General features: G+C 36.4%; 9 protein-coding genes across 9 annotated transcripts; 1 reads left to right on the top strand and 8 right to left on the bottom strand.

Moving 5' to 3' along the window:
• Window positions 1-483: 483 nt before the first annotated feature.
• LOC133185268 (histone H4) lies at window positions 484-1,311 on the bottom strand. Its single transcript, XM_061320382.1, has one exon. The coding sequence runs from the start codon at window positions 1,282-1,284 to the stop codon at window positions 973-975; it is 312 nt and encodes a 103-aa protein (XP_061176366.1). The 5' UTR covers window positions 1,285-1,311; the 3' UTR covers window positions 484-972.
• A 3,058-nt stretch (window positions 1,312-4,369) lies between these two features.
• On the bottom strand, window positions 4,370-5,082 carry LOC133185871 (histone H1-like). Its single transcript, XM_061321161.1, has one exon. The coding sequence runs from the start codon at window positions 4,990-4,992 to the stop codon at window positions 4,396-4,398; it is 597 nt and encodes a 198-aa protein (XP_061177145.1). The 5' UTR covers window positions 4,993-5,082; the 3' UTR covers window positions 4,370-4,395.
• Window positions 5,083-8,608: 3,526 nt separating this feature from the next.
• On the bottom strand, window positions 8,609-9,004 carry LOC133185870 (histone H2A-like). The gene has a single exon (XM_061321160.1). The coding sequence runs from the start codon at window positions 9,002-9,004 to the stop codon at window positions 8,624-8,626; it is 381 nt and encodes a 126-aa protein (XP_061177144.1). The 3' UTR covers window positions 8,609-8,623.
• A 255-nt stretch (window positions 9,005-9,259) lies between these two features.
• Window positions 9,260-9,937, top strand: LOC133185869 (histone H2B-like; the record flags this gene model as incomplete). Its single annotated transcript, XM_061321159.1, has 1 exon — window positions 9,260-9,937. A coding segment is annotated over one exon (390 nt), but the record flags the coding sequence as incomplete, so codon positions are not given.
• A 1,399-nt stretch (window positions 9,938-11,336) lies between these two features.
• On the bottom strand, window positions 11,337-12,325 carry LOC133185868 (histone H4). The gene has a single exon (XM_061321158.1). The coding sequence runs from the start codon at window positions 12,296-12,298 to the stop codon at window positions 11,987-11,989; it is 312 nt and encodes a 103-aa protein (XP_061177142.1). The 5' UTR covers window positions 12,299-12,325; the 3' UTR covers window positions 11,337-11,986.
• A 3,098-nt stretch (window positions 12,326-15,423) lies between these two features.
• Window positions 15,424-16,136, bottom strand: LOC133185263 (histone H1-like). Its single transcript, XM_061320375.1, has one exon. The coding sequence runs from the start codon at window positions 16,044-16,046 to the stop codon at window positions 15,450-15,452; it is 597 nt and encodes a 198-aa protein (XP_061176359.1). The 5' UTR covers window positions 16,047-16,136; the 3' UTR covers window positions 15,424-15,449.
• A 3,526-nt stretch (window positions 16,137-19,662) lies between these two features.
• LOC133185265 (histone H2A-like) lies at window positions 19,663-20,091 on the bottom strand. Its single transcript, XM_061320377.1, has one exon. It carries the CDS (start codon window positions 20,056-20,058, stop codon window positions 19,678-19,680), a length of 381 nt encoding a protein of 126 aa, XP_061176361.1. The 5' UTR covers window positions 20,059-20,091; the 3' UTR covers window positions 19,663-19,677.
• A 2,299-nt stretch (window positions 20,092-22,390) lies between these two features.
• Window positions 22,391-23,379, bottom strand: LOC133185264 (histone H4). Its single transcript, XM_061320376.1, has one exon. The coding sequence runs from the start codon at window positions 23,350-23,352 to the stop codon at window positions 23,041-23,043; it is 312 nt and encodes a 103-aa protein (XP_061176360.1). The 5' UTR covers window positions 23,353-23,379; the 3' UTR covers window positions 22,391-23,040.
• A 3,090-nt stretch (window positions 23,380-26,469) lies between these two features.
• On the bottom strand, window positions 26,470-27,182 carry LOC133185867 (histone H1-like). Its single transcript, XM_061321157.1, has one exon. The coding sequence runs from the start codon at window positions 27,090-27,092 to the stop codon at window positions 26,496-26,498; it is 597 nt and encodes a 198-aa protein (XP_061177141.1). The 5' UTR covers window positions 27,093-27,182; the 3' UTR covers window positions 26,470-26,495.
• Between the last annotated feature and the right edge of the window lie 711 nt (window positions 27,183-27,893).

Below are 27,893 nucleotides of genomic sequence, written 5' to 3'. Positions count from 1 at the left end.
GTTGTGTTTCACATTTCTGCATATGAATATTTCAAAGTCATCTCTGTTTAAACATTTTGCTTTGTGTGTGTTGGTTTGTTTTGCACAGGAATGAGGATCAAGATAATCATTTCAAACAATGCTAGTTCTGGGACATCCCTGTATAAAATAAACATGTATATTTAGTGGTATTACGAAATATATCGCGCAAGTATGGGTCATAGTTTTTTTTTCTTGAGATGATGTTTTTGACTGTGTGGTGTACTTTGTTGCCATACTACTATTACATGTGGTGTCTATGTTGGAATCCAAATGTAATAGAATGAAGAACAACAACAACATCGTGAAGTCATGCTTTATTGTTGATAGAGGCATGTAAATGTAAAGATGATAGACCCGCACTGCAAATAACCACTTGCTCAATGCATAGGAATATACAGCACACATAAAACGAAAGACAACTCTTGCTACCTTGTCAAAGTACATTTAACCGTACGAGTTGTTGTATACGCGAATTTTGTCTCTGTATTGACAGGGATACTATTTCAATATTTACAGCTTTCGACGATATCTCAGGAAACTGTAACAACGTGCAGGTTATTAAATTGATATTTATCTACCAGATGTGTCCTTGGAAATAATCAACTAGAGCATGGGACTTTCTTGTCTGTTTGTATTTTCCCCATGCAGGCCCCCCTTTTTCTGATCAAAAATCTTACATGGGAACCTAATGTAAATCAATAATTATGAAGATATTGTAATTATTTGTTTTCCCCTACCCTGTGTACAAGTTACTGCAAGGCTATCCGAATAATATGCCTTCTTCCAGTGACATTAAATCAAAATTCTTTTGCTCACTAGAAATGAATATAGAAAAATTAACACCTTCGTTTCTTTAACACGTCTGCTCAGAGGTATCTTTTCGAAAAATTTGGGTGGCCGTGAAAACGGCCGTTTGTTCTTGCTCTTGGAGGCACAGTATGGTAGGGGTATCTAACCACCGAATCCGTAGAGGGTACGTCCTTGTCTCTTCAGGGCATAGACAACGTCCATGGCTGTGACGGTCTTCCTCTTGGCGTGCTCCGTGTAGGTGACAGCATCACGAATGACGTTCTCGAGGAAAACTTTCAGGACTCCACGGGTCTCCTCGTAGATGAGCCCAGAGATACGTTTGACTCCACCTCTGCGTGCAAGACGGCGGATGGCGGGTTTGGTAATACCCTGGATGTTATCTCTCAGGACCTTCCTGTGACGCTTGGCGCCCCCCTTTCCAAGACCTTTTCCTCCTTTACCACGTCCAGACATAATTCTGCTCTCAGTAGATAATCTTCTGAAATGTGAGGGCTAGGGGAGAGATCGTGGTATATATAGCGCTAATCAACGACGTGCTAGAAGCAGTGGTATCTTGAAAACTTCGGCAGTGCAATTTTCACGTTCCGAAGGCACAGTGTAAGCTAAAGCGCGATTGGTTCGCGCTCTGCGCGCCTTGCGTATTTGCTTTTGTTGACATTTTTTTCGTGTACCCTTGAGCTGTTACTAAATCATGTACTTGTCTATATAGGCAAATCTTAAATTTCAGTAGTTCATTATATATGATTTCATATTTTTGCGGGGGTTCTGTATACTGTCATATTTTCAGGGAAATAATTTAAAACAATATTCTTTAATGCAAGACACATTTAAATAATACATCTCGTAATAAATAAAATATCACGTTACCAACTCAGTACATGTTATTCTCTGTATCTCTCTTTATTTCTTTTCAATTATTAATATTATTATTAGTAGTAGTATTTCTTTACGCAGAATAGAAATGTAATAAATATATATATGCAAATGTTTCAAACAACTGACCATATTTATTATTATCTGTCAGAATATTACTCTCAAAACAGTATCCATTGTGTCATATTGTTTATCACGCTCTCTGAATTTAAGCAAAATATGTATAACCATGCATGAATCACTTTTTTATCATTATTATTTCTGTTAACGTGCCTTTAGAATTGCTTGGGATACATGTACGTAATTTTTACAGTGTATTGTTTCTCTCTCAAACTGTTGTGCGACACTCGTTTCATGCGTGTTTTCGTTTGTTTGTTTTCTTTATATATAATACGAGTATAAGCTGCCATAATTATGCAATTATGCCAGTATTCAAGACACTATCATATCTGTGTGTTTCCTTGCATTCATATACAATAAACAATATTTCGCCAATAACACCTGACATAAATTATGTGGTCAATATACTTGTGCTCTTTGTTGTCACGTTTCTAATTAGTGCTGTTAAAGAGGGCATCTTTTCTAAATATTTTGGTGGCCGTGAAAACGGCCGTTTGTGTGTTTGTCCGAGACAAGAAAATGTTTAAGCTCTCTCGCCACGGATACGTCTGGCAAGCTGGATGTCCTTTGGCATGATGGTCACTCTCTTAGCGTGGATAGCACACAAGTTGGTATCCTCAAAGAGTCCGACAAGGTAGGCTTCACTGGCTTCTTGGAGGGCCATGACGGCAGAGCTCTGGAAACGCAGATCTGTCTTGAAATCCTGAGCGATTTCACGGACAAGACGCTGGAATGGGAGTTTCCTGATCAACAACTCGGTGCTTTTCTGGTACCTCCTGATCTCACGGAGAGCGACAGTTCCTGGCCTGTATCTGTGGGGCTTCTTAACGCCACCGGTGGCTGGTGCGCTTTTGCGGGCTGCCTTGGTAGCCAGCTGTTTTCGTGGGGCCTTGCCTCCAGTAGATTTTCTTGCAGTCTGCTTGGTACGTGCCATCTTCTCTGAGTTCAGATAAAATGAATGACGAGAGCAAGCGTTTACTATAGTTTTATACGGTTTGTGGCTCTTGAATCGAAATCAGCGCGCATTAAGTAAGGATGTTTGCGATTGGTTGGGGGTTAAGAAAGACACCTTGCGATTAGTCGCGCATAGCGTGCTTCCATTGGTCTTAGCTGGAATCATTTCAATCCACCTTTTTTGCACAGATTTTGTACTTGGTTAAAATCAATGTTAAATTCTCTATATAAAATAATCTAATAGACCCACTGTATTGAAAGATGTACGATCACAGTAAATATGATAATAACCATGAAGATAGACATATAAACACTCCCTATGCTTTTTATTTTTTTTTAAATATATTTATTTATTTATTTATTTATTTATTTATTTATTCATTTATTTATTTATTTATTTATTTATTTACTTACTTATTTATTTATTTATTTATTTATTTATTTATTTATTTATTTATTTATTTATTTATTTATTTATTTATTTATTTATTTATTTATTTATTTATTTATTTATTCATTCATTCATTCATTCATTCATTCATTCATTCATTCATTCATTTATTCATTCATTTATATTATTTTTATTATTATATCAATGAATATTACTTTAAAATTTCCTCATGAAATGTTTTTCAGGCCATAATGTTTTACTTTATACATGATCCAGTGTTTGCTGGATTCGACATCCTGACTCATAAACCAGCTCATCATTGCTTTGCTTTCTTTATCCCCACCCCCACCTTAACTTCTGTATGTGTTTATCACTTTAGACTTTAGAAAGTTCAAGAATTTGAATATTTATCAAATTTTGAAGTCCTGTCAAAACAAAGCTTCAAGAAGTTGTTCAAAAACATTGATTTTGTAGAAATATTTGATGTTTGTTGACAAGCCCTGGTATGCATGTGGTTTTGCTTTCAAGAATCTTGTGACCATTTACAGTTTACACGGACACTTGCATGAAAAAAGTCACTGCCTTAGAAATTCATTTTAGTCGTACCAGAGTATGCTTCATTAATTCATTCTGTGTGTGACGTGAAAGCTAGGAAATAAAACCAATTCTAAAATATCAAAGAAGACTTCTGTTCTGTACATTGAATGGAATTACACTGCAACAGTCAGTGAGTGTATGTGTGTGAGAAGGTGTGTGAAAATGGTCTATCATATATAATAATTCAAACTTGACCTGATATTATGTACATTATAAACAAAAATTAATTCACACACTTTTTTAATCATCATTCATTTCACTTACTGCTCCTCCCTATTATTTAGATTATTGTTCAATCAGGAATTCATGTGAGATATGCATGCAATTACATAAATTACCATGAGCACATAATCCTAGTTTACACCTAGACAGTGTAGGCATTTGTGTAAGATATATTGTTAGTGAAATTGTAATATTTCACATGTTTGTTTAGTTTAAATTTTCAACACAGACCTCTGCATTCCAAATATTAAAATGAGAAAGAGAGGGAAAAGAAAGGCAATGATTATGCAAATGTTTCGTTAACGAATGTTTTTAAGGCATCTTTTCTAAAAATGTGGGTAGCCCTGAAAAGGGCTTTTTAAATTTTGTTTTAAGCGTAGACAGTCTGCCTGGAATGCGAAGACTGCTTATTTCTTGGCGGCTGCTTTCTTGGGAGTCTTTGTCTTCTTGGCCGCTGCCTTCTTGGGGGTCTTGGCCTTCTTGGGTTTGGCTGCTGCCTTCTTTGGAGACTTGGGGGCTGCCTTTTTCTTGGGGGACTTGGCTTTCTTGGGTCCGGCTGGTTTCTTGGCTGCTGCCTTCTTCTTTGGAGTCTTGGCCTTCTTCTCTCCCGCAGGCTTCTTGGGCTTGGTGGCGGCCTTCTTGGGCTTGGCTGCCTTGGGTTTGGCTACCTTTTTGGCTTTAGGCTTCTTTTCGGTCTTGGGTTTGTCTCCAAGTTTGAAGGAGCCACTAGCGCCTGTGCCCTTTGCTTGCTTCAGAGCGCCTTTCTTAACTCCGCTCTTCAGGGCCATTTTCAGGTGGGCGTTGATAGAGTTAACATCGTTGCCCACTTTGTAGTTGGCCATGATGTACTTGAGAATGGCCTGTCGAGATGAGCCACCACGTTCTTTCAGAGATGCAACAGCAGCGCTAATCATGTCAATGTACTTGGGATGTGCAGCGGGCACCTTAGGCTTTGCGGCCTTCTTCTTGGCTGGGGACTTTGCTGGAGGAGCAGTATCGGCCATGGCTACTGACGAGAGTAAAACGTCGACTTACTTCTCAGGAACTGTGAACAGTGAAATACTCGGGTCACACGCACTTGCTGTTTTTGTTTACACTGAGCGCGGACCGCCTAGAAAACATCTAGTTTGTCGAGACGTTTGTTGTTTTGTTCATGGATGTGTGTTTCAATGTGGGTATTTGCATCCGCGCTGCAGCTCAAGGAATGAACTTCACCACATAACATGAGCAGAATCCCAGCCTTTACATTTCTCTCTACCATTCTATCTATTTACATTTTAAGATCGTTGTAACTGTAGTGTTTAAATTCAGGAAAATACGCCTCCAAACTGTCATGTTTGAATTTCGGGGTACGATTAAAGCTAAAAATTTTGCTTCAAAGGACAAAAATCAGGGATGATTTCTTTTATTTTTTTATTAGACACATTAAAGAATGCCATTTGGATCTCCCCGTCTTATAAAAATTCTTAGTTTGCCCTCCAACTGCGAGAAATTCACAAAGACTGTGTACTGTGTCATACCTGCCTATTTAGACATGCGGTATAGACGACTGATAGACAATATGGAAATTACTTTTTCTTAAACTCTTAATTTCCGTTATTATTGTTGTTATTTTTAAATCATATTCATTCTTTCTTTTCTTTTTCGTGCTTGTGCGTTATGCTGACAAGTTTTCGCATTTCCCTGGTGCATTATACGTGTAATTAATTTTATACATTGCATACTCAAGCTATTTATTTTGCAGGACACACTGTTATATTTCAGGAAGTTGTAAGAACTTGTTTCCAATCGATAAAAAAAAATATTTAAAACTAAATGAAGCATAATATCCAGGCATATATATAAACCCGTCGAAACACAAAACTTTTCACAATGTCATCTGCATGCGTCGCTGATATTTTACCTAAAAATAAAAATAAATCATGCTGTTAAAATCACTCCCCAGGATTCTGCCCTTACACGTACGAATACTGTACCTGCATTAAATGGCGTTGTGTATCCAAATAATTTATATAAATACGATAAATGGCCATAATATAAGTGAGTCCTAATTTCAATTTTACAGTATTCAGTATTCATTTATTTGAATCTCTTCACCATTTTACAATAGCATATAGAGACTTACACCAAATAGATAATTTAATACATAGCAATAGCATGCGTGAATAATAAAGAACAAAAACTAGTACTTTGCTATAAATGTGAAGCATGGGAATTCTAGGCCGGGGAGCATATTTTATTTATTTTCTTTATAAACGAACACATTTTTCTCAGAAAATAGTGTTTATTGCTATTCATGATGTTTTTAAAACTAATTATATTCTTAAATCGTATGTGTTTTTCTGTTAAGCATAGCATTCTTTCTTTTTGTAGTGAAGTGCACATTAGTATGTAATGAAATTCATCTCCGATTTCTTTTAGATTACAATGGGAACAAATTCTGTCTTGTCTTGGTATATTAAGCCAACGTCCATTTTCAATTGGTAAATGATGGTTACAAGTTCGCAATCTACAAAATGTAGTTGAATCCTGTTTTGAGAAAATATTAAAATAGTTTTCAAACTTTAATTCGTCTTTGTATATTCTATAATTTAATGCTTTAGGTGAGGTTTGAAGAGTTGATTGCCAAATTTGCTTGAATTGATCAATTAATGTGAGTTTAACTTTCGCCGTTAACCATTTTGTATTATTTGAGCTTTGCTCAAGCCGAATATTAGATAGCCCACAATTATTCAGAATATTTCCAACATTTTCAAACCAGCTGATTTTTCCTCCTATTTCTTGATTTAAAATAAAGCCTAATTTATAGCATAAATTTGCAATTTTTGTTTCTTTGCCAGTAATTAATTTTGACCAGTAAGATATCATGCGTGTTTTTATTTGAATTCCCATAGGGTATCGACCAAGCTCACCATATATCATGAAATCTGGGGTTGAATCGTTTAAATGGAGTAAAAGTTTACAGAATTTTAGATGTACCCTTTCTATAATTGCATTATTTGAAAATCCCCACACTTCACATCCATATAACAATATAGGTTGAACGATTTTATCAAACAAATCAGGTTGACACTGTATTGATAGGTTATGTAATCTTCCTTTCTTTAATACTTCATATAATGCTTTTGTTGCTTTCTCAGCTATTTTCTTTTTTTGCTGTTTTAAAAGATTAATTTCATTGATAAGAAATTATTGTGAGGTAAAATTAAGCCCGATTACCATGATTCAGAATTATTCAAAATTTCGTTTGAAGTTTTCCGATTTTCCTTCTTTCCTTTTTTTATTCATTTTTGTTAAACCTGACATATCTATAGGTGTTTTAATATTTAATTGGTATTACGGTAAGGAAGTCATTTATTTATTTTTAGTGACATGTGTACATTACTTGATTTGTTCACAAACAGTTTAAAAAAAAAAAGTACATGAAAATATACATAATATTTAAATATATTAGGAGTGAAACGGTTCACCGCGGTATCGATTCACTGCGGTATTTTTTCTCGGTTTGATACACGGTGCAAAATCTCTAATTTTCGGTTCGGTTCATTTTTCGGTCGGGATCGTTATTCAGTCGGGTTTGGCATAAGGTAAAACACATTACTCAGTAAAATAAGTATAGAAAACGTAAATTTTTTATGACTGATAGCTTGTAAAATAATTTTTGACCGTCAAATAATTTTAATCAATTTCTTCTAGTCAATTTGCAAATAAAACTCGTAAAATATGTTACTAGATTTAGAAAAAGAAAGCATAAAACAACGTTGAATTTGTTTTCTTCTATCAAAATGTATCGTATCGAAAATAACCGAACCGAGACAAAATTATACAATACGTATCGAACCGTGAAGGAGGTGTATCGTTTCACCCCTAAAATATATGTATGCATTTTGTAAGTATACACCTGTGTGCTAAGATTAGCAGTGTCTGTTATATATATATATATATATATATACATACATATACATATATATTGGAAGATGCATATGACACCGAGATACATTTTACAATTAGCATTCTTATTTTTGGCATTCGATTAAAACACATGTTTTCAAAAAAACTTTGACCGGTATTCAGAGTACAAATTAAGCACAGTGCTATAAAAAAAAAAAAAAAAAAAAAAAAAAAAAAAAAAAAAAGAAGGAATTTCGTCTTCTATACCATTTCTTACCCAAATTTGTTTTAAAATAAACACAAGATTGAGTAATAATAATATGTGGATTTTTGATTGAACCCTATTGAAATGTTGTTGTATGGTATATAACACGTGTCACTCTAATAAATCATTTGCTTAGTTACTATATACCTTTGATCATTGAAAACAATTCATCGTGGCTAACATTTCTACCATGATTTCTTAACAAATCTGTGCCGTAAAATTTCAGTTTTGCATTTGTTGCGTGATGTCACGCTTACATTTTGAAATTATGTGCCACAAAAATCAATTAGGATTCACTTATGGCCTGGTACTGTATATACGTGAAATTAATGTGATATCTTGGCATGTATATTTTCATTTATTAAACATGCATTTCGTTTCTTATATTAACAGTATGCGCTCAGAGGCATCTTTTCGAAAAATTTGGGTGGCCGTGAAAACGGCCGTTTGGTATATTTGAAAGTCGTACAGACTTTTTTTTACTTGCTGGCGGACTTCTGGGTCTTCTTGGGGAGGAGCACGGCCTGGATGTTGGGCAGGACACCACCCTGGGCGATGGTCACGCCGGACAGCAGTTTGTTTAACTCCTCGTCGTTGCGGATGGCCAGCTGCAGATGACGGGGGATAATTCTGGTCTTCTTGTTGTCGCGGGCGGCGTTGCCTGCCAACTCCAAGACTTCGGCGGCCAAGTATTCAAGAACGGCGGCCAGGTACACGGGGGCACCGGCTCCCACTCTCTCGGCGTAGTTGCCCTTCCTCAGCAGACGGTGGATACGACCCACGGGGAACTGAAGTCCGGCACGGGAGGATCGGCTCTTGGCCTTTCCCTTCACCTTGCCTCCTTTACCACGTCCTGACATCTTTGATCTGTTACGAGTAGTTGACGCTCAAGAAATGAAATCAACGAATAACTCTTAACTCAGGCTTCGCGACCCTATTTAAACACGCAGGCGGATTGAACCGTACAGCCAATCGGCACGATCGTATTTTACACACTTTGTCGCTCGCCGAACAACACTAGTTTTCTCGAGGGTTCGTAATGTACTGATCGGCCGTTATCCGTCCGTGCGATATAAAACCAGCGAGGCGCGAATCGACACTCATAGTTTTCAGTTTGTATACAACCTGTAAACATGCCACCCAAAGTCGGATCTAAAGGAGCTAAGAAAGCAGCCACTAAGGCCAAGGCCCAGAGAACTGGGGACAAGAAAAAGCGCAGGAAGAGGAGGGAATCCTATGCCATTTACATCTACAAGGTCCTGAAACAGGTTCACCCAGATACTGGTGTTTCCAGCAAGGCCATGAGCATCATGAACTCTTTCGTCAACGACATCTTTGAGAGAATCGCTGCCGAAGCCTCCCGTCTCGCTCACTACAACAAGCGATCAACCATCACCAGCAGAGAGATCCAGACTGCTGTCCGTCTCCTTCTGCCCGGTGAGTTGGCCAAACACGCCGTCTCTGAGGGAACCAAGGCTGTCACCAAGTACACCAGCAGCAAGTAAACTGCAAACTTGCACTTCAGAAAAACAAAACGGCCCTTTTCAGGGCCACACAAATTTTTCGAAAAGATACTTTCAATACAGCGTTAAGAAACGTGTGTATATCAGGTTTTGTCTTAACAAGATGTTTACCTTATTTATTTTTATTTCTTAGCATTATCTGTTTTTGTCTGTAGACACTGTTCTTGCTAATTAATAATTTTGAATGTTGGTCTATGCCTGAAAATAAAAAAACACGCACACCCTCTGAAAAATAAATGAACATGTGCCCCCTCATAGTGTACATTATATATTTACAGACAGGGAATTTAAGAAAGGAAAAAAAAAAAAAAAAACAGGGCCCCAACGAATAATTTATAACACAACAGTTGCAGACGAAAACAAATTTTAGCTACACATAGGCATGTTATACTATGTGAGCCTTAAAGTAATTTAACAACAGAGCAGTTCACTTTTTTTCCCCTCTCAAGCACATGGAAGACAGCCAGAATGAATAATTTATATCATAAAGATAACAAAAAAATGTAGGTTAAAAACAGAGCACAAGCAAATTATAAATATTACCGTATGCAGTGTTTATAATTATATTGGATCATTATACATTAGAAATCATTAAGAGAAAGTATATACTTAGTAAGATACCAGTTTAAGTACTGAAACACTGAATATCTGTATCTTAGAGGCTTGTAATGAAGATGTCGTTAAGAAAGAATATGAACGAATTCCTTATTATACAGAAATAATATATTTTGCCTGGGTCTATCTTATTCAACTGAAATTTGAATTCTCTTTGTTATTTCTTTTAAATTAAATGAAAATTCCTCCTATTCTCATGAACTATGACAGACGAGGAATAATATACTATACCTCAATACATAGAAAATATATACCCTAGACAGTTTGTCAGTGTCTGTCTGGAGGATATGAACTGATACTTTTCACCCTGGCAGGTATATATAATTTTATTTGTATGAAATATGCCCTGGTGAAAGGTATGTCATACCTTCATGAACTTTCAAAAACATTTCTTAAGTAACCTAGATATTATAATTCAGTATATCAAAGGATGTGTGATGCACTGAGGCACAAAGATAATGGTAGATAAACTATAATCACCCAGAAATTGTAATTACATCTTATTGAACATTTTACGTTGTGATCAACATGTGTACAACATGTATAGAAAACTAGCACAGATTTAATATCTACTGGAAAAATATTATAGCTCATTACAGGTTATCTTCATGAAAAAAATGCATTTCAAAGGATATTGAAAAGGAATTACGTTTGAATGTCAAACATTTAAGATCCTACGGGAAATATACAAGTAATCAAATAAACTACATTCTTAAGACCTAGCGTCTTCAAGTTGTGTTTCACATTTCTGCATATGAATATTTCAAAGTCATCTCTGTTTAAACATTTTGCTTTGTGTGTGTTGGTTTGTTTTGCACAGGAATGAGGATCAAGATAATCATTTCAAACAATGCTAGTTCTGGGACATCCCTGTATAAAATAAACATGTATATTTAGTGGTATTACGAAATATATCGCGCAAGTATGGGTCATAGTTTTTTTTTCTTGAGATGATGTTTTTGACTGTGTGGTGTACTTTGTTGCCATACTACTATTACATGTGGTGTCTATGTTGGAATCCAAATGTAATAGAATGAAGAACAACAACAACATCGTGAAGTCATGCTTTATTGTTGATAGAGGCATGTAAATGTAAAGATGATAGACCTGCACTGCAAATAACCACTTGCTCAATGCATAGGAATATACAGCACACATAAAACGAAAGACAACTCTTGCTACCTTGTCAAAGTACATTTAACCGTACGAGTTGTTGTATACGCGAATTTTGTCTCTGTATTGACAGGGATACTATTTCAATATTTACAGCTTTCGACGATATCTCAGGAAACTGTAACAACGTGCAGGTTATTAAATTGATATTTATCTACCAGATGTGTCCTTGGAAATAATCAACTAGAGCATGGGACTTTCTTGTCTGTTTGTATTTTCCCCATGCAGGCCCCCCTTTTTCTGATCAAAAATCTTACATGGGAACCTAATGTAAATCAATAATTATGAAGATATTGTAATTATTTGTTTTCCCCTACCCTGTGTACAAGTTACTGCAAGGCTATCCGAATAATATGCCTTCTTCCAGTGACATTAAATCAAAATTCTTTTGCTCACTAGAAATGAATATAGAAAAATTAACACCTTCGTTTCTTTAACACGTCTGCTCAGAGGTATCTTTTCGAAAAATTTGGGTGGCCGTGAAAACGGCCGTTTGTTCTTGCTCTTGGAGGCACAGTATGGTAGGGGTATCTAACCACCGAATCCGTAGAGGGTACGTCCTTGTCTCTTCAGGGCATAGACAACGTCCATGGCTGTGACGGTCTTCCTCTTGGCGTGCTCCGTGTAGGTGACAGCATCACGAATGACGTTCTCGAGGAAAACTTTCAGGACTCCACGGGTCTCCTCGTAGATGAGCCCAGAGATACGTTTGACTCCACCTCTGCGTGCAAGACGGCGGATGGCGGGTTTGGTAATACCCTGGATGTTATCTCTCAGGACCTTCCTGTGACGCTTGGCGCCCCCCTTTCCAAGACCTTTTCCTCCTTTACCACGTCCAGACATAATTCTGCTCTCAGTAGATAATCTTCTGAAATGTGAGGGCTAGGGGAGAGATCGTGGTATATATAGCGCTAATCAACGACGTGCTAGAAGCAGTGGTATCTTGAAAACTTCGGCAGTGCAATTTTCACGTTCCGAAGGCACAGTGTAAGCTAAAGCGCGATTGGTTCGCGCTCTGCGCGCCTTGCGTATTTGCTTTTGTTGACATTTTTTTCGTGTACCCTTGAGCTGTTACTAAATCATGTACTTGTCTATATAGGCAAATCTTAAATTTCAGTAGTTCATTATATATGATTTCATATTTTTGCGGGGGTTCTGTATACTGTCATATTTTCAGGGAAATAATTTAAAACAATATTCTTTAATGCAAGACACATTTAAATAATACATCTCGTAATAAATAAAATATCACGTTACCAACTCAGTACATGTTATTCTCTGTATCTCTCTTTATTTCTTTTCAATTATTAATATTATTATTAGTAGTAGTATTTCTTTACGCAGAATAGAAATGTAATAAATATATATATGCAAATGTTTCAAACAACTGACCATATTTATTATTATCTGTCAGAATATTACTCTCAAAACAGTATCCATTGTGTCATATTGTTTATCACGCTCTCTGAATTTAAGCAAAATATGTATAACCATGCATGAATCACTTTTTTATCATTATTATTTCTGTTAACGTGCCTTTAGAATTGCTTGGGATACATGTACGTAATTTTTACAGTGTATTGTTTCTCTCTCAAACTGTTGTGCGACACTCGTTTCATGCGTGTTTTCGTTTGTTTGTTTTCTTTATATATAATACGAGTATAAGCTGCCATAATTATGCAATTATGCCAGTATTCAAGACACTATCATATCTGTGTGTTTCCTTGCATTCATATACAATAAACAATATTTCGCCAATAACACCTGACATAAATTATGTGGTCAATATACTTGTGCTCTTTGTTGTCACGTTTCTAATTAGTGCTGTTAAAGAGGGCATCTTTTCTAAATATTTTGGTGGCCGTGAAAACGGCCGTTTGTGTGTTTGTCCGAGACAAGAAAATGTTTAAGCTCTCTCGCCACGGATACGTCTGGCAAGCTGGATGTCCTTTGGCATGATGGTCACTCTCTTAGCGTGGATAGCACACAAGTTGGTATCCTCAAAGAGTCCGACAAGGTAGGCTTCACTGGCTTCTTGGAGGGCCATGACGGCAGAGCTCTGGAAACGCAGATCTGTCTTGAAATCCTGAGCGATTTCACGGACAAGACGCTGGAATGGGAGTTTCCTGATCAACAACTCGGTGCTTTTCTGGTACCTCCTGATCTCACGGAGAGCGACAGTTCCTGGCCTGTATCTGTGGGGCTTCTTAACGCCACCGGTGGCTGGTGCGCTTTTGCGGGCTGCCTTGGTAGCCAGCTGTTTTCGTGGGGCCTTGCCTCCAGTAGATTTTCTTGCAGTCTGCTTGGTACGTGCCATCTTCTCTGAGTTCAGATAAAATGAATGACGAGAGCAAGCGTTTACTATAGTTTTATACGGTTTGTGGCTCTTGAATCGAAATCAGCGCGCATTAAGTAAGGATGTTTGCGATTGGTTGGGGGTTAAGAAAGACACCTTGCGATTAGTCGCGCATAGCGTGCTTCCATTGGTCTTAGCTGGAATCATTTCAATCCACCTTTTTTGCACAGATTTTGTACTTGGTTAAAATCAATGTTAAATTCTCTATATAAAATAATCTAATAGACCCACTGTATTGAAAGATGTACGATCACAGTAAATATGATAATAACCATGAAGATAGACATATAAACACTCCCTATGCTTTTTATTTTTTTTTAAATATATTTATTTATTTATTTATTTATTTATTTATTTATTCATTTATTTATTTATTTATTTATTTACTTACTTATTTATTTATTTATTTATTTATTTATTTATTTATTTATTTATTTATTTATTTATTTATTTATTTATTTATTTATTTATTTATTTATTTATTTACTTATTTATTTATTTATTTATTTATTTATTTATTTATTTATTTATTCATTCATTCATTCATTCATTCATTCATTCATTCATTCATTCATTCATTCATTCATTCATTTATATTATTTTTATTATTATATCAATGAATATTACTTTAAAATTTCCTCATGAAATGTTTTTCAGGCCATAATGTTTTACTTTATACATGATCCAGTGTTTGCTGGATTCGACATCCTGACTCATAAACCAGCTCATCATTGCTTTGCTTTCTTTATCCCCACCCCCACCTTAACTTCTGTATGTGTTTATCACTTTAGACTTTAGAAAGTTCAAGAATTTGAATATTTATCAAATTTTGAAGTCCTGTCAAAACAAAGCTTCAAGAAGTTGTTCAAAAACATTGATTTTGTAGAAATATTTGATGTTTGTTGACAAGCCCTGGTATGCATGTGGTTTTGCTTTCAAGAATCTTGTGACCATTTACAGTTTACACGGACACTTGCATGAAAAAAGTCACTGCCTTAGAAATTCATTTTAGTCGTACCAGAGTATGCTTCATTAATTCATTCTGTGTGTGACGTGAAAGCTAGGAAATAAAACCAATTCTAAAATATCAAAGAAGACTTCTGTTCTGTACATTGAATGGAATTACACTGCAACAGTCAGTGAGTGTATGTGTGTGAGAAGGTGTGTGAAAATGGTCTATCATATATAATAATTCAAACTTGACCTGATATTATGTACATTATAAACAAAAATTAATTCACACACTTTTTTAATCATCATTCATTTCACTTACTGCTCCTCCCTATTATTTAGATTATTGTTCAATCAGGAATTCATGTGAGATATGCATGCAATTACATAAATTACCATGAGCACATAATCCTAGTTTACACCTAGACAGTGTAGGCATTTGTGTAAGATATATTGTTAGTGAAATTGTAATATTTCACATGTTTGTTTAGTTTAAATTTTCAACACAGACCTCTGCATTCCAAATATTAAAATGAGAAAGAGAGGGAAAAGAAAGGCAATGATTATGCAAATGTTTCGTTAACGAATGTTTTTAAGGCATCTTTTCTAAAAATGTGGGTAGCCCTGAAAAGGGCTTTTTAAATTTTGTTTTAAGCGTAGACAGTCTGCCTGGAATGCGAAGACTGCTTATTTCTTGGCGGCTGCTTTCTTGGGAGTCTTTGTCTTCTTGGCCGCTGCCTTCTTGGGGGTCTTGGCCTTCTTGGGTTTGGCTGCTGCCTTCTTTGGAGACTTGGGGGCTGCCTTTTTCTTGGGGGACTTGGCTTTCTTGGGTCCGGCTGGTTTCTTGGCTGCTGCCTTCTTCTTTGGAGTCTTGGCCTTCTTCTCTCCCGCAGGCTTCTTGGGCTTGGTGGCGGCCTTCTTGGGCTTGGCTGCCTTGGGTTTGGCTACCTTTTTGGCTTTAGGCTTCTTTTCGGTCTTGGGTTTGTCTCCAAGTTTGAAGGAGCCACTAGCGCCTGTGCCCTTTGCTTGCTTCAGAGCGCCTTTCTTAACTCCGCTCTTCAGGGCCATTTTCAGGTGGGCGTTGATAGAGTTAACATCGTTGCCCACTTTGTAGTTGGCCATGATGTACTTGAGAATGGCCTGTCGAGATGAGCCACCACGTTCTTTCAGAGATGCAACAGCAGCGCTAATCATGTCAATGTACTTGGGATGTGCAGCGGGCACCTTAGGCTTTGCGGCCTTCTTCTTGGCTGGGGACTTTGCTGGAGGAGCAGTATCGGCCATGGCTACTGACGAGAGTAAAACGTCGACTTACTTCTCAGGAACTGTGAACAGTGAAATACTCGGGTCACACGCACTTGCTGTTTTTGTTTACACTGAGCGCGGACCGCCTAGAAAACATCTAGTTTGTCGAGACGTTTGTTGTTTTGTTCATGGATGTGTGTTTCAATGTGGGTATTTGCATCCGCGCTGCAGCTCAAGGAATGAACTTCACCACATAACATGAGCAGAATCCCAGCCTTTACATTTCTCTCTACCATTCTATCTATTTACATTTTAAGATCGTTGTAACTGTAGTGTTTAAATTCAGGAAAATACGCCTCCAAACTGTCATGTTTGAATTTCGGGGTACGATTAAAGCTAAAAATTTTGCTTCAAAGGACAAAAATCAGGGATGATTTCTTTTATTTTTTTATTAGACACATTAAAGAATGCCATTTGGATCTCCCCGTCTTATAAAAATTCTTAGTTTGCCCTCCAACTGCGAGAAATTCACAAAGACTGTGTACTGTGTCATACCTGCCTATTTAGACATGCGGTATAGACGACTGATAGACAATATGGAAATTACTTTTTCTTAAACTCTTAATTTCCGTTATTATTGTTGTTATTTTTAAATCATATTCATTCTTTCTTTTCTTTTTCGTGCTTGTGCGTTATGCTGACAAGTTTTCGCATTTCCCTGGTGCATTATACGTGTAATTAATTTTATACATTGCATACTCAAGCTATTTATTTTGCAGGACACACTGTTATATTTCAGGAAGTTGTAAGAACTTGTTTCCAATCGATAAAAAAAAATATTTAAAACTAAATGAAGCATAATATCCAGGCATATATATAAACCCGTCGAAACACAAAACTTTTCACAATGTCATCTGCATGCGTCGCTGATATTTTACCTAAAAATAAAAATAAATCATGCTGTTAAAATCACTCCCCAGGATTCTGCCCTTACACGTACGAATACTGTACCTGCATTAAATGGCGTTGTGTATCCAAATAATTTATATAAATACGATAAATGGCCATAATATAAGTGAGTCCTAATTTCAATTTTACAGTATTCAGTATTCATTTATTTGAATCTCTTCACCATTTTACAATAGCATATAGAGACTTACACCAAATAGATAATTTAATACATAGCAATAGCATGCGTGAATAATAAAGAACAAAAACTAGTACTTTGCTATAAATGTGAAGCATGGGAATTCTAGGCCGGGGAGCATATTTTATTTATTTTCTTTATAAACGAACACATTTTTCTCAGAAAATAGTGTTTATTGCTATTCATGATGTTTTTAAAACTAATTATATTCTTAAATCGTATGTGTTTTTCTGTTAAGCATAGCATTCTTTCTTTTTGTAGTGAAGTGCACATTAGTATGTAATGAAATTCATCTCCGATTTCTTTTAGATTACAATGGGAACAAATTCTGTCTTGTCTTGGTATATTAAGCCAACGTCCATTTTCAATTGGTAAATGATGGTTACAAGTTCGCAATCTACAAAATGTAGTTGAATCCTGTTTTGAGAAAATATTAAAATAGTTTTCAAACTTTAATTCGTCTTTGTATATTCTATAATTTAATGCTTTAGGTGAGGTTTGAAGAGTTGATTGCCAAATTTGCTTGAATTGATCAATTAATGTGAGTTTAACTTTCGCCGTTAACCATTTTGTATTATTTGAGCTTTGCTCAAGCCGAATATTAGATAGCCCACAATTATTCAGAATATTTCCAACATTTTCAAACCAGCTGATTTTTCCTCCTATTTCTTGATTTAAAATAAAGCCTAATTTATAGCATAAATTTGCAATTTTTGTTTCTTTGCCAGTAATTAATTTTGACCAGTAAGATATCATGCGTGTTTTTATTTGAATTCCCATAGGGTATCGACCAAGCTCACCATATATCATGAAATCTGGGGTTGAATCGTTTAAATGGAGTAAAAGTTTACAGAATTTTAGATGTACCCTTTCTATAATTGCATTATTTGAAAATCCCCACACTTCACATCCATATAACAATATAGGTTGAACGATTTTATCAAACAAATCAGGTTGACACTGTATTGATAGGTTATGTAATCTTCCTTTCTTTAATACTTCATATAATGCTTTTGTTGCTTTCTCAGCTATTTTCTTTTTTTGCTGTTTTAAAAGATTAATTTCATTGATAAGAAATTATTGTGAGGTAAAATTAAGCCCGATTACCATGATTCAGAATTATTCAAAATTTCGTTTGAAGTTTTCCGATTTTCCTTCTTTCCTTTTTTTATTCATTTTTGTTAAACCTGACATATCTATAGGTGTTTTAATATTTAATTGGTATTACGGTAAGGAAGTCATTTATTTATTTTTAGTGACATGTGTACATTACTTGATTTGTTCACAAACAGTTTAAAAAAAAAAAGTACATGAAAATATACATAATATTTAAATATATTAGGAGTGAAACGGTTCACCGCGGTATCGATTCACTGCGGTATTTTTTCTCGGTTTGATACACGGTGCAAAATCTCTAATTTTCGGTTCGGTTCATTTTTCGGTCGGGATCGTTATTCAGTCGGGTTTGGCATAAGGTAAAACACATTACTCAGTAAAATAAGTATAGAAAACGTAAATTTTTTATGACTGATAGCTTGTAAAATAATTTTTGACCGTCAAATAATTTTAATCAATTTCTTCTAGTCAATTTGCAAATAAAACTCGTAAAATATGTTACTAGATTTAGAAAAAGAAAGCATAAAACAACGTTGAATTTGTTTTCTTCTATCAAAATGTATCGTATCGAAAATAACCGAACCGAGACAAAATTATACAATACGTATCGAACCGTGAAGGAGGTGTATCGTTTCACCCCTAAAATATATGTATGCATTTTGTAAGTATACACCTGTGTGCTAAGATTAGCAGTGTCTGTTATATATATATATATATATATATACATACATATACATATATATTGGAAGATGCATATGACACCGAGATACATTTTACAATTAGCATTCTTATTTTTGGCATTCGATTAAAACACATGTTTTCAAAAAAACTTTGACCGGTATTCAGAGTACAAATTAAGCACAGTGCTATAAAAAAAAAAAAAAAAAAAAAAAAAAAAAAAAAAAAAAGAAGGAATTTCGTCTTCTATACCATTTCTTACCCAAATTTGTTTTAAAATAAACACAAGATTGAGTAATAATAATATGTGGATTTTTGATTGAACCCTATTGAAATGTTGTTGTATGGTATATAACACGTGTCACTCTAATAAATCATTTGCTTAGTTACTATATACCTTTGATCATTGAAAACAATTCATCGTGGCTAACATTTCTACCATGATTTCTTAACAAATCTGTGCCGTAAAATTTCAGTTTTGCATTTGTTGCGTGATGTCACGCTTACATTTTGAAATTATGTGCCACAAAAATCAATTAGGATTCACTTATGGCCTGGTACTGTATATACGTGAAATTAATGTGATATCTTGGCATGTATATTTTCATTTATTAAACATGCATTTCGTTTCTTATATTAACAGTATGCGCTCAGAGGCATCTTTTCGAAAAATTTGGGTGGCCGTGAAAACGGCCGTTTGGTATATTTGAAAGTCGTACAGACTTTTTTTTACTTGCTGGCGGACTTCTGGGTCTTCTTGGGGAGGAGCACGGCCTGGATGTTGGGCAGGACACCACCCTGGGCGATGGTCACGCCGGACAGCAGTTTGTTTAACTCCTCGTCGTTGCGGATGGCCAGCTGCAGATGACGGGGGATAATTCTGGTCTTCTTGTTGTCGCGGGCGGCGTTGCCTGCCAACTCCAAGACTTCGGCGGCCAAGTATTCAAGAACGGCGGCCAGGTACACGGGGGCACCGGCTCCCACTCTCTCGGCGTAGTTGCCCTTCCTCAGCAGACGGTGGATACGACCCACGGGGAACTGAAGTCCGGCACGGGAGGATCGGCTCTTGGCCTTTCCCTTCACCTTGCCTCCTTTACCACGTCCTGACATCTTTGATCTGTTACGAGTAGTTGACGCTCAAGAAATGAAATCAACGAATAACTCTTAACTCAGGCTTCGCGACCCTATTTAAACACGCAGGCGGATTGAACCGTACAGCCAATCGGCACGATCGTATTTTACACACTTTGTCGCTCGCCGAACAACACTAGTTTTCTCGAGGGTTCGTAATGTACTGATCGGCCGTTATCCGTCCGTGCGATATAAAACCAGCGAGGCGCGAATCGACACTCATAGTTTTCAGTTTGTATACAACCTGTAAACATGCCACCCAAAGTCGGATCTAAAGGAGCTAAGAAAGCAGCCACTAAGGCCAAGGCCCAGAGAACTGGGGACAAGAAAAAGCGCAGGAAGAGGAGGGAATCCTATGCCATTTACATCTACAAGGTCCTGAAACAGGTTCACCCAGATACTGGTGTTTCCAGCAAGGCCATGAGCATCATGAACTCTTTCGTCAACGACATCTTTGAGAGAATCGCTGCCGAAGCCTCCCGTCTCGCTCACTACAACAAGCGATCAACCATCACCAGCAGAGAGATCCAGACTGCTGTCCGTCTCCTTCTGCCCGGTGAGTTGGCCAAACACGCCGTCTCTGAGGGAACCAAGGCTGTCACCAAGTACACCAGCAGCAAGTAAACTGCAAACTTGCACTTCAGAAAAACAAAACGGCCCTTTTCAGGGCCACACAAATTTTTCGAAAAGATACTTTCAATACAGCGTTAAGAAACGTGTGTATATCAGGTTTTGTCTTAACAAGATGTTTACCTTATTTATTTTTATTTCTTAGCATTATCTGTTTTTGTCTGTAGACACTGTTCTTGCTAATTAATAATTTTGAATGTTGGTCTATGCCTGAAAATAAAAAAACACGCACACCCTCTGAAAAATAAATGAACATGTGCCCCCTCATAGTGTACATTATATATTTACAGACAGGGAATTTAAGAAAGGAAAAAAAAAAAAAAAAACAGGGCCCCAACGAATAATTTATAACACAACAGTTGCAGACGAAAACAAATTTTAGCTACACATAGGCATGTTATACTATGTGAGCCTTAAAGTAATTTAACAACAGAGCAGTTCACTTTTTTTCCCCTCTCAAGCACATGGAAGACAGCCAGAATGAATAATTTATATCATAAAGATAACAAAAAAATGTAGGTTAAAAACAGAGCACAAGCAAATTATAAATATTACCGTATGCAGTGTTTATAATTATATTGGATCATTATACATTAGAAATCATTAAGAGAAAGTATATACTTAGTAAGATACCAGTTTAAGTACTGAAACACTGAATATCTGTATCTTAGAGGCTTGTAATGAAGATGTCGTTAAGAAAGAATATGAACGAATTCCTTATTATACAGAAATAATATATTTTGCCTGGGTCTATCTTATTCAACTGAAATTTGAATTCTCTTTGTTATTTCTTTTAAATTAAATGAAAATTCCTCCTATTCTCATGAACTATGACAGACGAGGAATAATATACTATACCTCAATACATAGAAAATATATACCCTAGACAGTTTGTCAGTGTCTGTCTGGAGGATATGAACTGATACTTTTCACCCTGGCAGGTATATATAATTTTATTTGTATGAAATATGCCCTGGTGAAAGGTATGTCATACCTTCATGAACTTTCAAAAACATTTCTTAAGTAACCTAGATATTATAATTCAGTATATCAAAGGATGTGTGATGCACTGAGGCACAAAGATAATGGTAGATAAACTATAATCACCCAGAAATTGTAATTACATCTTATTGAACATTTTACGTTGTGATCAACATGTGTACAACATGTATAGAAAACTAGCACAGATTTAATATCTACTGGAAAAATATTATAGCTCATTACAGGTTATCTTCATGAAAAAAATGCATTTCAAAGGATATTGAAAAGGAATTACGTTTGAATGTCAAACATTTAAGATCCTACGGGAAATATACAAGTAATCAAATAAACTACATTCTTAAGACCTAGCGTCTTCAAGTTGTGTTTCACATTTCTGCATATGAATATTTCAAAGTCATCTCTGTTTAAACATTTTGCTTTGTGTGTGTTGGTTTGTTTTGCACAGGAATGAGGATCAAGATAATCATTTCAAACAATGCTAGTTCTGGGACATCCCTGTATAAAATAAACATGTATATTTAGTGGTATTACGAAATATATCGCGCAAGTATGGGTCATAGTTTTTTTTTCTTGAGATGATGTTTTTGACTGTGTGGTGTACTTTGTTGCCATACTACTATTACATGTGGTGTCTATGTTGGAATCCAAATGTAATAGAATGAAGAACAACAACAACATCGTGAAGTCATGCTTTATTGTTGATAGAGGCATGTAAATGTAAAGATGATAGACCTGCACTGCAAATAACCACTTGCTCAATGCATAGGAATATACAGCACACATAAAACGAAAGACAACTCTTGCTACCTTGTCAAAGTACATTTAACCGTACGAGTTGTTGTATACGCGAATTTTGTCTCTGTATTGACAGGGATACTATTTCAATATTTACAGCTTTCGACGATATCTCAGGAAACTGTAACAACGTGCAGGTTATTAAATTGATATTTATCTACCAGATGTGTCCTTGGAAATAATCAACTAGAGCATGGGACTTTCTTGTCTGTTTGTATTTTCCCCATGCAGGCCCCCCTTTTTCTGATCAAAAATCTTACATGGGAACCTAATGTAAATCAATAATTATGAAGATATTGTAATTATTTGTTTTCCCCTACCCTGTGTACAAGTTACTGCAAGGCTATCCGAATAATATGCCTTCTTCCAGTGACATTAAATCAAAATTCTTTTGCTCACTAGAAATGAATATAGAAAAATTAACACCTTCGTTTCTTTAACACGTCTGCTCAGAGGTATCTTTTCGAAAAATTTGGGTGGCCGTGAAAACGGCCGTTTGTTCTTGCTCTTGGAGGCACAGTATGGTAGGGGTATCTAACCACCGAATCCGTAGAGGGTACGTCCTTGTCTCTTCAGGGCATAGACAACGTCCATGGCTGTGACGGTCTTCCTCTTGGCGTGCTCCGTGTAGGTGACAGCATCACGAATGACGTTCTCGAGGAAAACTTTCAGGACTCCACGGGTCTCCTCGTAGATGAGCCCAGAGATACGTTTGACTCCACCTCTGCGTGCAAGACGGCGGATGGCGGGTTTGGTAATACCCTGGATGTTATCTCTCAGGACCTTCCTGTGACGCTTGGCGCCCCCCTTTCCAAGACCTTTTCCTCCTTTACCACGTCCAGACATAATTCTGCTCTCAGTAGATAATCTTCTGAAATGTGAGGGCTAGGGGAGAGATCGTGGTATATATAGCGCTAATCAACGACGTGCTAGAAGCAGTGGTATCTTGAAAACTTCGGCAGTGCAATTTTCACGTTCCGAAGGCACAGTGTAAGCTAAAGCGCGATTGGTTCGCGCTCTGCGCGCCTTGCGTATTTGCTTTTGTTGACATTTTTTTCGTGTACCCTTGAGCTGTTACTAAATCATGTACTTGTCTATATAGGCAAATCTTAAATTTCAGTAGTTCATTATATATGATTTCATATTTTTGCGGGGGTTCTGTATACTGTCATATTTTCAGGGAAATAATTTAAAACAATATTCTTTAATGCAAGACACATTTAAATAATACATCTCGTAATAAATAAAATATCACGTTACCAACTCAGTACATGTTATTCTCTGTATCTCTCTTTATTTCTTTTCAATTATTAATATTATTATTAGTAGTAGTATTTCTTTACGCAGAATAGAAATGTAATAAATATATATATGCAAATGTTTCAAACAACTGACCATATTTATTATTATCTGTCAGAATATTACTCTCAAAACAGTATCCATTGTGTCATATTGTTTATCACGCTCTCTGAATTTAAGCAAAATATGTATAACCATGCATGAATCACTTTTTTATCATTATTATTTCTGTTAACGTGCCTTTAGAATTGCTTGGGATACATGTACGTAATTTTTACAGTGTATTGTTTCTCTCTCAAACTGTTGTGCGACACTCGTTTCATGCGTGTTTTCGTTTGTTTGTTTTCTTTATATATAATACGAGTATAAGCTGCCATAATTATGCAATTATGCCAGTATTCAAGACACTATCATATCTGTGTGTTTCCTTGCATTCATATACAATAAACAATATTTCGCCAATAACACCTGACATAAATTATGTGGTCAATATACTTGTGCTCTTTGTTGTCACGTTTCTAATTAGTGCTGTTAAAGAGGGCATCTTTTCTAAATATTTTGGTGGCCGTGAAAACGGCCGTTTGTGTGTTTGTCCGAGACAAGAAAATGTTTAAGCTCTCTCGCCACGGATACGTCTGGCAAGCTGGATGTCCTTTGGCATGATGGTCACTCTCTTAGCGTGGATAGCACACAAGTTGGTATCCTCAAAGAGTCCGACAAGGTAGGCTTCACTGGCTTCTTGGAGGGCCATGACGGCAGAGCTCTGGAAACGCAGATCTGTCTTGAAATCCTGAGCGATTTCACGGACAAGACGCTGGAATGGGAGTTTCCTGATCAACAACTCGGTGCTTTTCTGGTACCTCCTGATCTCACGGAGAGCGACAGTTCCTGGCCTGTATCTGTGGGGCTTCTTAACGCCACCGGTGGCTGGTGCGCTTTTGCGGGCTGCCTTGGTAGCCAGCTGTTTTCGTGGGGCCTTGCCTCCAGTAGATTTTCTTGCAGTCTGCTTGGTACGTGCCATCTTCTCTGAGTTCAGATAAAATGAATGACGAGAGCAAGCGTTTACTATAGTTTTATACGGTTTGTGGCTCTTGAATCGAAATCAGCGCGCATTAAGTAAGGATGTTTGCGATTGGTTGGGGGTTAAGAAAGACACCTTGCGATTAGTCGCGCATAGCGTGCTTCCATTGGTCTTAGCTGGAATCATTTCAATCCACCTTTTTTGCACAGATTTTGTACTTGGTTAAAATCAATGTTAAATTCTCTATATAAAATAATCTAATAGACCCACTGTATTGAAAGATGTACGATCACAGTAAATATGATAATAACCATGAAGATAGACATATAAACACTCCCTATGCTTTTTATTTTTTTTTAAATATATTTATTTATTTATTTATTTATTTATTTATTTATTTATTCATTTATTTATTTATTTATTTATTTACTTACTTATTTATTTATTTATTTATTTATTTATTTATTTATTTATTTATTTATTTATTTATTTATTTACTTATTTATTTATTTATTTATTTATTTATTTATTTATTCATTCATTCATTCATTCATTCATTCATTCATTCATTCATTCATTCATTCATTCATTCATTCATTCATTCATTCATTCATTCATTCATTTATATTATTTTTATTATTATATCAATGAATATTACTTTAAAATTTCCTCATGAAATGTTTTTCAGGCCATAATGTTTTACTTTATACATGATCCAGTGTTTGCTGGATTCGACATCCTGACTCATAAACCAGCTCATCATTGCTTTGCTTTCTTTATCCCCACCCCCACCTTAACTTCTGTATGTGTTTATCACTTTAGACTTTAGAAAGTTCAAGAATTTGAATATTTATCAAATTTTGAAGTCCTGTCAAAACAAAGCTTCAAGAAGTTGTTCAAAAACATTGATTTTGTAGAAATATTTGATGTTTGTTGACAAGCCCTGGTATGCATGTGGTTTTGCTTTCAAGAATCTTGTGACCATTTACAGTTTACACGGACACTTGCATGAAAAAAGTCACTGCCTTAGAAATTCATTTTAGTCGTACCAGAGTATGCTTCATTAATTCATTCTGTGTGTGACGTGAAAGCTAGGAAATAAAACCAATTCTAAAATATCAAAGAAGACTTCTGTTCTGTACATTGAATGGAATTACACTGCAACAGTCAGTGAGTGTATGTGTGTGAGAAGGTGTGTGAAAATGGTCTATCATATATAATAATTCAAACTTGACCTGATATTATGTACATTATAAACAAAAATTAATTCACACACTTTTTTAATCATCATTCATTTCACTTACTGCTCCTCCCTATTATTTAGATTATTGTTCAATCAGGAATTCATGTGAGATATGCATGCAATTACATAAATTACCATGAGCACATAATCCTAGTTTACACCTAGACAGTGTAGGCATTTGTGTAAGATATATTGTTAGTGAAATTGTAATATTTCACATGTTTGTTTAGTTTAAATTTTCAACACAGACCTCTGCATTCCAAATATTAAAATGAGAAAGAGAGGGAAAAGAAAGGCAATGATTATGCAAATGTTTCGTTAACGAATGTTTTTAAGGCATCTTTTCTAAAAATGTGGGTAGCCCTGAAAAGGGCTTTTTAAATTTTGTTTTAAGCGTAGACAGTCTGCCTGGAATGCGAAGACTGCTTATTTCTTGGCGGCTGCTTTCTTGGGAGTCTTTGTCTTCTTGGCCGCTGCCTTCTTGGGGGTCTTGGCCTTCTTGGGTTTGGCTGCTGCCTTCTTTGGAGACTTGGGGGCTGCCTTTTTCTTGGGGGACTTGGCTTTCTTGGGTCCGGCTGGTTTCTTGGCTGCTGCCTTCTTCTTTGGAGTCTTGGCCTTCTTCTCTCCCGCAGGCTTCTTGGGCTTGGTGGCGGCCTTCTTGGGCTTGGCTGCCTTGGGTTTGGCTACCTTTTTGGCTTTAGGCTTCTTTTCGGTCTTGGGTTTGTCTCCAAGTTTGAAGGAGCCACTAGCGCCTGTGCCCTTTGCTTGCTTCAGAGCGCCTTTCTTAACTCCGCTCTTCAGGGCCATTTTCAGGTGGGCGTTGATAGAGTTAACATCGTTGCCCACTTTGTAGTTGGCCATGATGTACTTGAGAATGGCCTGTCGAGATGAGCCACCACGTTCTTTCAGAGATGCAACAGCAGCGCTAATCATGTCAATGTACTTGGGATGTGCAGCGGGCACCTTAGGCTTTGCGGCCTTCTTCTTGGCTGGGGACTTTGCTGGAGGAGCAGTATCGGCCATGGCTACTGACGAGAGTAAAACGTCGACTTACTTCTCAGGAACTGTGAACAGTGAAATACTCGGGTCACACGCACTTGCTGTTTTTGTTTACACTGAGCGCGGACCGCCTAGAAAACATCTAGTTTGTCGAGACGTTTGTTGTTTTGTTCATGGATGTGTGTTTCAATGTGGGTATTTGCATCCGCGCTGCAGCTCAAGGAATGAACTTCACCACATAACATGAGCAGAATCCCAGCCTTTACATTTCTCTCTACCATTCTATCTATTTACATTTTAAGATCGTTGTAACTGTAGTGTTTAAATTCAGGAAAATACGCCTCCAAACTGTCATGTTTGAATTTCGGGGTACGATTAAAGCTAAAAATTTTGCTTCAAAGGACAAAAATCAGGGATGATTTCTTTTATTTTTTTATTAGACACATTAAAGAATGCCATTTGGATCTCCCCGTCTTATAAAAATTCTTAGTTTGCCCTCCAACTGCGAGAAATTCACAAAGACTGTGTACTGTGTCATACCTGCCTATTTAGACATGCGGTATAGACGACTGATAGACAATATGGAAATTACTTTTTCTTAAACTCTTAATTTCCGTTATTATTGTTGTTATTTTTAAATCATATTCATTCTTTCTTTTCTTTTTCGTGCTTGTGCGTTATGCTGACAAGTTTTCGCATTTCCCTGGTGCATTATACGTGTAATTAATTTTATACATTGCATACTCAAGCTATTTATTTTGCAGGACACACTGTTATATTTCAGGAAGTTGTAAGAACTTGTTTCCAATCGATAAAAAAAAATAT

Source organism: Saccostrea echinata, unplaced genomic scaffold (genome assembly GCF_033153115.1).
Source record: "Saccostrea echinata isolate AGI-Se365-2 ecotype Australia unplaced genomic scaffold, CSIRO_AGI_Sech_v1 ptg000012l, whole genome shotgun sequence".
Classification (NCBI taxonomy): Eukaryota; Metazoa; Mollusca; class Bivalvia; order Ostreida; family Ostreidae; genus Saccostrea; species Saccostrea echinata.
The sequence above is the reverse complement of the archived record's forward strand: the minus strand, read 5'-3'. Positions and strand labels throughout refer to the sequence as shown.